Source organism: Myodes glareolus, chromosome 11 (genome assembly GCF_982192425.1).
Source record: "Myodes glareolus chromosome 11, mMyoGla1.1, whole genome shotgun sequence".
In the NCBI taxonomy this organism is placed as follows: domain Eukaryota; kingdom Metazoa; phylum Chordata; class Mammalia; order Rodentia; family Cricetidae; genus Myodes; species Myodes glareolus.
Window position 1 is genome coordinate 56,168,542 of NC_142036.1, and position 13,671 is coordinate 56,182,212.

The window sequence follows — 13,671 nt, forward strand, 5'->3', positions numbered from 1 at the left end:
AACTTTTTTTAACTTCACACACCAATCCCAGTTCCCTCTTCCACCCTTCCTCCCACCCCCAACCACTCCTCAGAGAGTGTGAGGCCTCCCATGGAGAGCCAACAAAGTCATTTGAGGTAGGACCAAGACCCTTCCCCCTGTATCTAGGCTGAGCAAGGTATCCCTCCATAGGGAGTGGGTTCCAAAAAGTCATTTCATGCACTAGGGATAAATACTGGTTCCACTGTCAGTGACCCCACAAACTACTCAAGTCGCACAACTGTCACCCACATTCAGAGGACCTAGTTTGGTCCTATTCAGGTTCCCCAGCTGTCAGTCTGGAGTCAGTGAGCTCCCACTATCTCGGTCAGCTGTATCTGTGAGTTTCACCATCATGGTCTTGACCCCTTTGCAAATTTAATCAAAAGAGATGAAGAAGGACATTCCATATTCATCACAGAAAAAAGAAGTCTCAATTCTGAACATCTATACCCCAAATACAAGGATACCCACATTTGTAAAAGAAACATTACTAAAGCTTAATCACACATCAAACTCCACACACTAATGATGGGAGACTTCAACACCCCACTCTCATCACTGAACAGAATTACCAGACATAAACTGAACAGGATTACCAGACATAAACTTATTAAGAAGTAACTTGTTAAGAAGTAATGAGAAATAAGGAACAGAAGTTATGACTCAAATGGATTTAACAGACATCTATAGAATATTCCACCCAAACATGAAATATACCTTCTTCTCAGCACCTCATGGAAACTTCTCTAAGGCTGACCACAAACTCGGTAACAAAGCAAACCTCAACAGATTTAAAAAAAAATGGAATAACCCCTTGTATCTTATCAATCACCATGGCTTAAAGTTAGAATTCAATAACAATAATAATTTCAGAAAGCCTACAAACTCATGGAAATTGAACAATGCTCAACTGAATCACCCCTGGGTCAAGAAAGAAATAGAGAAAGAAATTAAAGATTTCCTAGAATTCAATGAAAATGAATGTACAACATACTCAAAATTATGGGACACTCTGAAAGCAGTGCTAAGAGGGAAAGTTCATAGCATTAAGTGCCTACATAAAGAACCTGGAGAAATCTCACACTTGTGACTTAACAGCACATGTGAAAGTTCTAGAACAAAAAGAAGCAAACTCACCCAGGAGGAGTAGGCACCAGGAAATAATCAAATTGAGGGCTGAAATCAATAAAATAAAAACAAAGAGAGCAATACAAAAAAAAAATCAATGAAAGAGTTGGTTCTTCAAAAAAATCATCAAGATAGGCAAACCTTTATCTAAACTAACCAAAGGCAGAGAGAACATCCAAATTAACAAAATCAGAAAAGAAAAGGGGGACATAACAACAGACACCAGAAATCCAGAGAATCATCAGGTCATACTTCAAAAACTTATACTCCACAAAATTGGAAAATTTAAGGGAAATAAACAATTTTCTGAATAGGTACCACATACCAAAATTAAACCAAGACCAGAAAAACAATTTAAATAGACCTATAACTCCTAAGGAAATAGAAATAAGTCATCAAAAACCTCCAAAATATATGCTGGGTTTCAAGCAGAATTCTATCAGAATTTCAATAAGTGGTAGTACCAATACTCCTCAAATTGTTCCACACAATAGAAACAGAAGTGACATTGCCAAACTCTTTTTACAAGGCTACAGTTACCCTGAAAACCAAACCCCACAAAGAAAAAGAATTACAGACAAATCTCCCTCATGAACATTGATGCAAAAATAAGCAAAAAAAAATTAGCAAGCCAAATCCAAGAATACATTAGAAAAATCATTCACCATGATCAAGTAGGCTTCATCTCAGAGACACAAGCATGGTTCAACATACAAATATCTGTCAATGTAATCCACCATATAAACAACTGAAAGAAAAAACATAATCATCTCATTAGATGCTGGAAAAGCCTTCAACAAAATCCATCACCCTTTCATGATAAAGGTCTTGGAGAAATTAGGGATACAAGTCACATACCTAAAGATAATAAAGGCAATATACAGCAAGCCAACAACCAACATCAAAGTAAATGGAGAGAAACTCAAAGTAATTCCACTAAAATTAGAGGTTATTTATTGCTTAATTTATTTGTTAACATAACTTCTTCCAAGCAGCCACCTTCCCCAGGGCCCTGGAGTTCAGGAATGTGAGGGTGACTGTGCAATCACAGACCCCATCCGAACACCTGAGCCTGGAGTAGGTTCCCAGCCAATGTGTCTGCGATGGGAGGAATTTCTACAGTGGCTAATTTAAGGGGAGCTGGGGACTCCATTGGCCTGTGCTGGAAGTTTTAAATTATTGACTTTGTACAGTCTGCTTGCTGGATCTGAAAGTGAGGGAAGGGACAAAGAAAGCCTCAAGGCTTTATTTAATTTTGCAGTTGTGTTTGTGTGATCCTGATGTGAGTGTGGGGGTGGCAGTTGTTTCATGATAAACCTGGAGGTCTCACTTTTATACAAATATTTTATACAAACATTCACACATACACACAACACACGCATATTAGGAAGGCATGGTGAAAGGCTAGTGAAATGGCTCAGGGGTTAACAGTACTTGCTGACCTCGTAAAAAAGTACTAGGTTTCAATTCCCAGTACACAAATGGTCACAACTGGCAGGAACTCCAGTTCCAGGGATCCAACCCTCTTCTGGCCTCCCTGGGCACCAGGGTTGTACATGGTACACATACACATATATGGATAAAACACACACACACACACACACACTAAACAAAAATCTTGTTTTAAAAATAGGAAGAAAGGATACATTCTGAGATTAGAAACAAAACTGCTGGAATCCTATAAGAGAAATAACTGGGCCAGATGGGGTGGTGCACACTTTTAAACCCAGCACTTGGGAAGCAAGTCTCTGTGAGGTTGAAACCAACCTGGTCTACATAATGAGTTTCAGGACAGCCAGGGGTATGTATGTATGTATGGATTTTGTGTGTATACATACATACATATATATGTATGTATGGAGAGAGAGAGAGAGAGAGAGAGAGAGAGAGAGAGAGAGAGAGAGACCGTGTCTCAAAGAGGGGGAGGGGTGGCTGTAAAATATGGCCATAGCCAGGCATGGCCTCTCCTGCTCATAACTCTAGTGCATATGATATACAGGCACCCTTTAGGTACCCTTTCAAAACACTTACCTGTTATAAAATGAAAATAAGGAACAGCACAAGATTATTTGTAATTTGTTTTGTTTTCTTAGCTATTGAATTTTCAGACAGATCAATTTGTGATCCAAATACAGAAGGAAACCCTTCTACCTAGCCCAATATACTCCCCAAAAGCACCCTCTGGAGAAAAGCTAACAGAAACAGCTTCTTAACATGTCCTGAGATCAAGTCCAGCTCACGACCTGTGAACTGCTTTCATGTCTTCTGAAACTTTTGTCACAATGACCAATCTTAATTCTAAATACAGCCCATGCTCTATTGCTAGCCAGGACAAACTACAACAATCATCCCAGACTTTGAAAATGTGGTTCTCTCCCTAACAGGCAGAGGTCATACCAAGTAAAAGAAAGAATGATTTAATATCAAGTATCTGGAAATTCAGTTCATAATTGTTACAATGTCTTCGGACAACTGATTGATATTTAAAAATCTAAGGAGCTGTTTGCTTAATCATATAAAAACACACTGTATAACCAATTTATATAGAAAGATGTAGTAAGAGATCATACTGCAGCTGCGCACGCCTTTAATCCCAGCGCTCGGGAAGCAGAGGCAGCTGGTCCTCTGTGAGTACCAGGCCAGTCATGACTACACAAGAAACCCTGTCTCAAGCAGCTGAGGGTGGAGCAAGGGAGAGATAGATTGAGATATTATATTGCTAAAATCCGTATGTTCTAGAGATTGTCTAGCCCTGGCTGGCCTGAACTCACGATGTAGACCAGGCTGACTTTGGAACTAACAAAGATCCACCTGCCTCTACCTCCTGAGTGCTCAGATTAAAGGTATGCGCCACCACATTTAGCAACCTAATTTTAAGATTTTAATTAGCCAGTTTTGCTTGGATAATAAATTTGAACCTTGGCTATGTAAAAAATAAAAAATTCCAAGGCCTTGATTTTCTTGTCATTTAGTCTTGGCTAAAATTAGAGTTGACTTTAGAGATCACCAATAACAACTACCACTTTACTGAACAAGATTAAAAGAGGGGAAAATATTACAAGCACACAGTAAACCACCATAGTCTGTATACAGAACAGAGCAAAAAGTCGGAAACCAGAGTCAGCGAGACAGCTCAGCCTGTCCAGGCTCTGGCCTCAGGCCTGAGTTTGATCTACAGGGTAGAAAGACAGAATTGACTCCCATAAGCTGTCTGCCACCCCCCCCCCAACATTAGCACTGCTCCCCCAATAAATAAATTGTACCAAAAATAAAATTTTTAAAACTAGAAAACATTGTATGTCAAGTATGAACTATACATCTACGTGTCTCTGTGTGTGTATGTTGTGTGATGTTTTACTCTTTTGGCCTTTGGTGGGGGAGCAACCACCCAACTCCCAAATAAATCACACATGGAGGCTTATTCTTAATTATAAATGTTCACCATTAGTTTGGTTTGTTTCTTGTCAGCTTTTCTTAAATTATTCCAGCCACCTTTTCCCTCTGGGATTTTCCCCTTTCTTCCTCCTGTGTGTCTTACTTTCACTCTTACTCTGTAGCGGGCTGGGTCCTGACGTCTTCCTCCCTCTGCTCTCTCTTGCTCCTCTTTTTCCTCAGCTCTCCTTCTATTTACTCTCTCTGCCTGCCCCTCCCCCATCCTTGCTCCTGCCTTGCTATTGGCCGGCCGTTCAGCGCTTTATTAAGACAATCAGGTGTTTACACAGGCAAAGAATCACAGCTTCACAGAGTTAAACAAATGCAACATAAACAAAAATTAACGCACCTTAAAGTAATACATGTAGTACTATATATATGTATAAATATATATTTATATACATAACACACCTTAAAGTACACACATATGTATTACTAATTTTGGATGAGATTACCTATTTAGTCAAGTTTCTTCTTATTCCATATCTTGTCATATAAAACTGAGCAATTTGTAAGAGTTCTTTCAATGTTAGCTACAATGATTTACTATTATATAACTTTCAACCTTGAAATTATATGTGTAATATTTTTAGTATACAAACTAAACCTATTCAGTTTGTTTACAGTAAATTAAATTTAAATTTCTTTACCAAACAACCTGATCTTATTAACTCAGCTAATTTTGAAAAAATATCTTCAAAATTCTTTTGGAGTTAGTATAAAGTGAATGTTTTCCTGTTTGCATCATCTGTGGTACAAGTAAAATAATGATTATTGCAGACACTATTTTTAACCATCACACAGGATCTTGGCTTTCCATGCTATCCGCTTGGCAGTTGATGGTCAAAGCATATGGAGCTGCCATTACTGGCAACATAAAATACCTTCACTTGTGACTTCAAACTTTTTATTGCCTAATTCATTTTAAATATTGTGTTTCAAGAATAATACTCTTAAAGGCTGTCACAGGATATTTATCCTCGTCTCAGACTGGGTATTCGGAGTGTCCAGTTTGTGAAGGCTCAGGGGGGAAACTTTTCTGAGGTCTTTGCATCAGGGAAAGATAGGCCTCTCTTGATCAACTCGTTCATCTTTATCTCAAAAACAAACAAACAAAAAGCACAATCAAATCTGCTGGTCTTTTTTTTTTTAGGTTGCATTGTTCTGGTTTCCTGTTTCCCCCCTTTCAAATTTCACGCAGTTTCCTCTCACTTATTTTTATCTTGTGTAAAAATAAATATGTTGTGTGCACTGATTCAAATTCTCTATGGGATAGGCATAAATAAGAACAAATACATTTCATGCTACAGAAAGGAGCAGTGCTCCCTTTCTGACCCTGAACGTGAAGGGCTGCTTTCCCACCACACAAGCCCACCCTTCAAGTTTACCTGACTGTTCTGGGGACGGTCTGGTGGACGGCTCTCAATCCATGAATGCTCCACAATGGCCCAGTCTCAGAGCGGGTAAGGGTGGGTTTGACTACATGACCAACACAAATCCATGACAGTAAACAAGTACTAAGACACCAATAGAACATTTGAAGAGATTTTGAGTCATCGAAGCCAAAATATGTGCCCACCAAAACAAGTGCCAAGAGGCTCTGAAAGACAGAACTGTTCCTCCACGTCTTCCTTTGCAGGCCGCACACACACAGGCTCTGTCCCTGGAGCAGGCAAGTCTGGGCTGTCCTTATGGCCCCCGAATAAGCGCCCTTTGTGTGTGGAATACAAGAAAATGCATATACTCCCTTTTCTGGTAAGGTGTTAATTTCACTTTTTCATTTATTGACTATAAGAAGTGCATTTCTCAAAACAGATTTGGATGGTGTCTGGAGTCCCATGTCCCCTGAAACTTGTTCAGTTGTCATTTTTCTGTCACTGCACATACAGTAGCCACGGGTTTCCCCATTTTTCTTACATTTTCATTTTATTTTATGTTTTGCCTGCATTTATGTCTGTACACCATGTTCGTGCCTGGTGCCTACGGCCAGAAGAGGGCGTCGGATTCCCAGACTTACGGACAGTCGTGAATAGCCAAGCAGATGGGGCGAATCAACCCAGGTACTCCGTAGAACTCTGTTCTTATCCAGAGTCCTCTCTCCAGTCCTTATCTGGTTTTTCTGCTGCAAATCTCGGCAGCACTCTAGAAATAACTTTACCAATCTATCTAAAAATGGTAACTTAATTTCTACCTTCAGAACAAGATTGGAACGCAGACTGTGAAACATTAGCCAATCAGTTCTCTTGATTCCTGCTCAATATCCTGTGTATTAAGCGGTTCAAAACCTCTTAGATTTGATAATCCTCTCTACAATACTGTAAAAAGCTTTACAAACATTTCAGGGATATGAAATGCAAAAACTTCATCCTCTTCCATCTACAGACAAGGACACTGAGTTGTTGCAAAGAATGCCTTGTCTCAGATCACCGCTTTGGAAGGGTTGGAGCCAGAACCAGACGAAGGTCCCCAGCTTTGTTTTAGCATCTGCGGAACTCCTGGTCCCGTTAAAGTTGCAATACTGTGGTGGTGCCCAGAGACCACAGGACTTCGTAGGAATTGGGGGGTTTTTCAGAAATGACTTGGGAAACCCCGGTGAAAGACAGGTTGTGCAGGTCAGGTGTGCGGTCCAGCCTCACAACCGGTACCACGGGGAACAGTCGGTAAAACAGGAAGGAGCAGTCGGGTGTGCCGGTCTTTAGTTAACCCGTCACTCCCCCACCTCCGACCGGGGCGGCCTCAGTTTACCTCGACCGTGTAGAACTAGGAGGGCAGCGCTCTCGCGAACTGCGTACTGGCCCCCACCTCCTCTCGTCCCGCTGGCAACCGGACGAATCCCGGCCGGGCCTGGGCGGGTCAGAAGCCGCACGAACGCCCCCGGGCGCCCCGCAAGCCGCTGGGAGGCGGGGCGCGACGGCGGCGAGGGTGTCGTGCGCTCGGCGGGCCTCAGGGCGGCACTCTGGGCCCGCGGCCTGCGCTCTCGGGCGGGCCGGCTCCGTCCACGCCGGCCGCGAACGTGTCTCCCGGTGACGCAGCCGCGGGTGGGGAACGTGGTGCGGCGGCGGCAGCAGCGGCGACTGTGCGCACGGCCGTCTTCGAGAGGACGCGGGTCTCCGCCGCGGCGCTCGCTCGCTCGCTCGGCCGGGCACGGGCGGCCCCTCGGGTGCGGACGGCTCGGGGCCTGGCGGGGCCGGGGAGGCCCGGAGGCCGCCGGGGTCGCGGCCCGTGACGCCCCCGCGCTCGCTCTCGCGGGTGCAGGCGCAGCTGCGCGCCGAGGCTCCATGTTGGGAAGCGCCGCGCGTCCTCGTTAGCGGGATCCGGGCGCCGCGGGCTGAGCCCCGGGCTGGGCGCTGCGAAGATGGAGGCCCCGCTGCGGCCTGCCGCCGACATCCTGAGGCGGAACCCGCAGCACGACTACGAGCTGGTGCAGAGGGTCGGCAGCGGCACCTACGGGGATGTGTACAAGGTGAGGCCCGGGTCCGGCCTGCGAACGGGGGGCGCCCCCGGGATGCGCCGGACCGTAGCGTCCGGCCGGAAAGCGGCCCGGACCCCGCGGCACCGTTCCGAGCACCCTGAGTTCCCCGCCGGTTCTAATGCTGCCGACGGGCACGGCTAACAGCACCTTCCAAACCACCGCTGAGCTTTTTTTGTGGTTTTTAAGGCGTGTGTTTGGTATTGAAGTGAGTCTGAGGGATGTGCTGGTGTTAGCGTGGAAAAAATGCTTCGCGGAAGGCGGCAGACGGGAGAGAATACTGCAAATCCAGACGCTTGCATTCTAAATTATTGTTATGGACGAGCTTGACTTTAAAAAGCTCGGTGGAAGCTGACTTTGAAGTGTGAATTGTAAGCAGTCTGGTTCTCGAGTAAAATGATACGTGTGTAACATGACGGCCTGTAGGAAGATGTTTTTAGAGACCGGTGAGTTGGCTCAGCAGGTAAAGGCGCTTGCTGCCAAGCCTTTCCACACCGGATCGGTCCCCGGATTCTCCCGGTGGAAACAAGTCGTTCTCTGACTTCTACTTGTCGCCCCCCCCCCACACACACACAGTCACACACAAACCCAGTAAATAAGTAAAATGTAATTAAATTTAAACAAATTTAGAGAAAGATGTTTTTCACCTGGCAGAAGCTTTAGGCAATTGTGCCTGGTTGATAATAATGTTTACTATTAATAATAATAATTACAATATAATTACTTATTGGGTTTTCCTACTCCTGTAGTTCCTCTCTGGGATTTTATAGCATTCCATAATCCTGAGTGGATAGGAGCTGTTGTCATTTTAGTGCGCTTTTATATTAAGATCAATAATAATAAATTTGTAATTTGCCTTTCCAACAACAAAAGTCATGCCGTTGCAAAGCACACCAGTTTCTTAAGTCACCTATGATTTTGAAGGGCTCAGAAGAAAAAGACTGTTCAAGATTCCCTTATGACTTTTGTTCTTTGTCCCCAAAGGGCAGAATTACTGCAGTTCCTGATGGGTATTAAGGAACAGTGTCTTTTTGCAGCACCTTAATATTTTGGCCTATGTATCAGTCAGGTCCAAACAGCAATCTACATAGAGGCCAAATGGCCTTGTTTCATGAGTAATCGCTTGGTTCCCCTGAGGTCTGTTGACTTGCATAGGTGGTCCTAAGCAAGGAAAACGTCTTTATTCTCTGCGTGTTTCTAAGTTTGTTAGTAGTACCTCTGAGTGTTAGCAGTATACTGCTAGCTCTGGATTCTGAGGCGAGGGCTCTCTGGCTAGACTTTTTACCCCATCTAACCAGACACTTGAGTCTAACCACTGTTCTAGGTACTGGAGCCCCAACAGTGAGCGGGACCCTGACTCTGGCCTTGAATACCTTCTGACAAAAAGTGCAGGAGGACAGTGAAATCTCCTTCCTTGTGTGAAGTAGGGTAGTTGGCGCACACTGGGTTAACTGCACATTTAGGAAACGCGTGCTCTTTGAGAAACAGAAACTCCTGTTTGCTTTCTCAGGCCCATTCTAAGTCATCTTTGTCTATGATTCACTGTAAGTTAGACCAGTTCAGTTCAGTTTGTGGTAATTTTAGTTCTTGCTCCCCACCCCCCTTGCTACCTTCCCCTACTACAGAAAATTTAAAGGGAATACATTCCCCATGAGGATCTTGCCAAGACTTCCGCGTTTTTCCTTACAGAGTAGCAGCCAGGGCAACTCTCTGGAAGGCTTGTATTGTTGCCTCAGAAAGCGAAGTTTGTGTTAAAAGGTCAGCTGCCTGCCTGCTTCTTCTCCAACTGTCTCCTGACCTGCAGCTCCCTTCCACAACTCATCAGTCAGAGGCTAAATACTTACACACACACACACACACACACACACACACACACACAGCCCCGCCTCCCACCTTTCCCAGCATGCTCATATCATGTGTATTCTCTTCATTAACTAGGCCAGCCTCTGCATCCCAAACAGCCATTAGACATCCCCCTGCCCCTTCTTCTGTTCGGTTGTGCTCTAGTTACCTGGGATCACCTTGCTCTCCCAATCTCCACCTGGTGCCACCACTGCTGTCCAGGAAAGCATTATTCTTTTCTAGTCAGCCCCAGCCCCTCACCCTGACCCCTGACCTCTGACCTCACTCACCACTCTCCTCTCCCGTTCTGCTCAAACCTACACTGGCTTGCCCGCTGTTCCTTAAACAATAAACATCTTCCAACTTTGGAGTCTTTGTTCTTGCTGCTTCCTCTGCTCAGTATCTTTCCCCAGACGGTAAGTGTCTTGCTTCCTTCCTTTCGGAATACCAGACCATCTTTGTTCTTACTTCTGCCAGATGCAGGGTTTGACTTCTTTTTCTTGTCTGTTTTGATCTAATAAGACACTTCACACCGACAGGGATCCTAACACCACCACCCCCGCCCCGTTTTCTTGTATCTTAACACGTAGAATTCGACCAGAAAACAGAGTACATGATTCCTAAAAGGTTGACAAAGGGATAAATGACTCTGGGACAGAGTCTCAGCACTTAATTTTGATCTCACAACAGTGTGCACATAACTCTCTGTGTGTTCCTGCACCGCTCTTTATGATGCTGCATGTCTGTTTTCATTACAAACTTCCATAACTTGCGTTTCCTGGGAAAGCATCTCTGACGAGCTGTTTCATAGTATGCTTATCATCAGTGATGTAAGCACTGTGGAATTTTGGGAGTTTATACTTACTCCTTCATATGCCTAGAGCATGAAACCGGAATCTTTTAAGGCAGAGTGAGTGTGTTGTGATGGTGTATTTTTAAGAAACTGAAAATCCTCGGGAGCTCTAAAAGTGTTTTCCACTCCTGAGGGAAACTAGTAAAATAATCTCAGTGGAAAATAGTGTAGTCTCTTCTACCACTTACCTCGCCCTAGATTCTTTTTATTCCTGAGCTATAGTATGAAGCAATGACTTTAAAAAGCCTTGAGGTTCTTTGTGAATCCCATTCACACCCTGCAAACACACAGGGTTTGTTGCAGCCTCCTGCCTTTCCTAGAACTCCCCAGGAGGTGCTCACTCCATCCTAAATGGCTGTTCCCTGCTTGAAAGAAGAGGAATGCAAAGATTCAGATAGATGCAGGAAGTCTTTGAGGGCAGAACAGGAAGTGGTGCTGGGCAGACAGCAGAGAGGAGAGTGTGGTGGATGATGGATGAAGGACCAAGTTCCAGCGAGGCGGATCCTGTCTGTAAAATTGAACACTTGCTAACAGGAAGGGGAACTCTGAAGATAAAGTGTCTCCCACCTTCTGTCCACAAGTGATTTGGGCACACGGAGCGGTCGTCAGGTCCTTATCATGGTTCACAGCTAACAGCAGGAGCCTTCTACTCTTTTGTACCAAAATTGCTTCCAGTTTAGTTTCCAGAGAAATTCTAACATCTTTCCAGCTTTTATAGGCTGTAAATTTAGAGTAGAGTGCCCATGTACTTCTTTTAAACTCTTATTAACTCTTTGGTTTATGTAAGTGTGACATGCTTTGTTCCAGGACAACTATACTACAGCAAACAGACTGATTCTTAGGAAATATATGTTTAATGATGTTAGTGGAAGTAGATTGCCTGAATATAATAAATACTGCTAATAATATAGCCACCCCCCCCAGTCTTTTAAATGTTTTTAAATGCATCTATTTGTTACTTACATTGTGTTATAATGCCAATTATGATATAGCATGTGTTTGGAATGACCATACATTTTTTCTAAAATTACTATTTTTAAAAGGATTCGTTGAATGAATCTCTAAGTTTTACATTAGTTATTTTCAATTTTTAAGTTTCGTTTGCCATTATAAATGACATAATTTGTGTAGAAATCCTTTGTCATATGGTCTTACCATTTCTGTGGATTCTTCTGGAAGGAAGCTAGATGTATTAGATCTGCAGTAATGAATCCCTCTTTTCTTCAAGGCCTCCCTTTCTCTCCCCCAAGCCAACAGTTAGGATCTTAGAATGACTTTAGGCATTTTGAAAATATGCTAGGATCCCACTGTAAAGAAACAGCTTCGTTCATCCCAGCACTGGATAGGAATAGAATTGCCGACTCTGTGGCGGGGTCTGGAGATGCAGGGCCTGGGGAGGAGAAAGTACGCTATTGAAAGGAGTGTGTAATTTAGTCAGGAGAAGAGACATGCAAGCATCATAATTTGGTAAGTGCCATAGTAGATATGGAAGAAATCATACTCAACTGTCTTTTATTAGGGATGGGGCAGGGTGGTCCTGGGGAAGAATAACAAAAGAAGGATCAGTAACTGGAGTTTTAGGGGTTTTTTGTTGTTGTTTTTGTTTTCTACAGGTTTGTTTCAGGTTGACAAGGTAGGACAAGAGATTAGATTGTGGGACTGGTATATCAAGCAGCTAGGAACCTAGGGACTGGCAGGAGTCTTGATGAGGCGTCCTCCTCCCAGGCCCCTTGCAACAAGCCTAGAAGACCTGGTAATGGAGGGTGGGAAAAGACAAGATGGCAGATCTTTTATGTTGATGTGAAGGAATTTGTATTTTTTCTGTAGTCTGAAGAAGTATTGTAGGAAGTTTTCTCGGTATCCGGGTAGATAATCCAGAGTGGTGGAATGCGGAGAATAACAGCATGGGAGTTGATGTAAGCTTGGATACTGGTGTAGGAGATCAAAGAGTGGTGAATTTGAGTTCAGATTTATATGATTTTTTTTTAAAATACACATTATCTGTAAGAGAAAGAGAAGGTAATTGATGGTATTTACGTGTTTTTGTTTGCTTGGTTTTGCTTTTGTTTGTCTTGGGTGGCAGTTTTTGTACTATTAACAGGAAATACAGATCTTGTTGGATCTGAATTTTGTGTTTGGTGAGGTTTGTGTTTGGTTTGGTGACCGTCAGACATTGTGTAAGGAAATGTGTCTCTTAGGAGGAAGTGTTCCAGTCCAGGGAGCTCTGAACTGGGGATACAGGTTTAGGAGTCACCGTAGTGCATGGGGTGGTGCATGTGATGTATAGTGAGGTCACCCAGGAGGTTTTAAGAGAGCCAGGGAGACTGTAGTTTTAGAAGGGGGCGGAAGAAAACTGCAGTGGTGGTGTCAGAAGGAACAGGGGGCCCAGGAGGTTCTCTCCCCAGGAGCCTTGAGACCTGCCCTCAGCCCTTCCTGCTCTTGGCCGCTCCTGCTTCCATCTGCTCCGATTGTAATCAGAAATATGGTGGTCTTTCAATAATGATAATAATACATTTCAAGAATAATGGTAGCTGTTTTTATTATTATTGAAACTACATGAAAACAGTGACCTTCCATGTACCACTGTATCAGATGGCCTAGCATGGTGCCAACACATTGCATCTGCTCAATAAAGAGATTTTTCTTTTCTTTTTCTTTTTTTTTTTGTTTGTTTTTTGTTTTTTCGTTTTCTCTGTGCTGCCCTGGCTGTCCTGGAACTCACTCTATAAACCAGGCAGGCCTTGAATGCAAAGGTCTCCCTGCCTCTGCTTCCCTAGTGTTGGGACTACAGGTGAGCATCACCACTGCCCAACTTAATAAATGGGTCTTGAAGAAGAGAGCAGTGTAGTCTTCATGGAAAGTCGCAGGTTTGTTAAGAACGGAGGTATGGGGCTGTTTAGATGGCTCAGCAGTAAAGTCTTCTGCT

General features: G+C 43.6%; 2 protein-coding genes across 5 annotated transcripts in view; one reads left to right on the forward strand and one right to left on the reverse strand.

The window, feature by feature from the left end:
- The window catches only part of Atl1 (atlastin GTPase 1), a 74,540-nt gene extending 66,884 nt beyond the window's left edge, over window positions 1-7,656 (reverse strand). The window contains exon 1 of one of the 4 annotated variants that reach the window (XM_048415448.3): window positions 5,970-7,656. The gene's annotated coding sequence lies outside the window, so the exon portion shown is untranslated. Of the gene's footprint in view, window positions 1-1,814; window positions 1,836-5,969 lie in introns of those variants that run through there. The other 3 variants (XM_087911784.1, XM_048415447.3, XM_087911785.1) reach the window with 3 other exon arrangements.
- Window positions 7,657-7,814: 158 nt separating this feature from the next.
- Map4k5 (mitogen-activated protein kinase kinase kinase kinase 5) overlaps window positions 7,815-13,671 on the forward strand; it is an 87,746-nt gene continuing 81,889 nt past the window's right edge. The window contains exon 1 of the mRNA XM_048415953.3: window positions 7,815-8,044. Coding sequence (XP_048271910.1) covers window positions 7,937-8,044 — 108 coding nt within the window. The 5' untranslated portion in view covers window positions 7,815-7,936. The remainder of the gene's footprint in view (window positions 8,045-13,671) is intronic.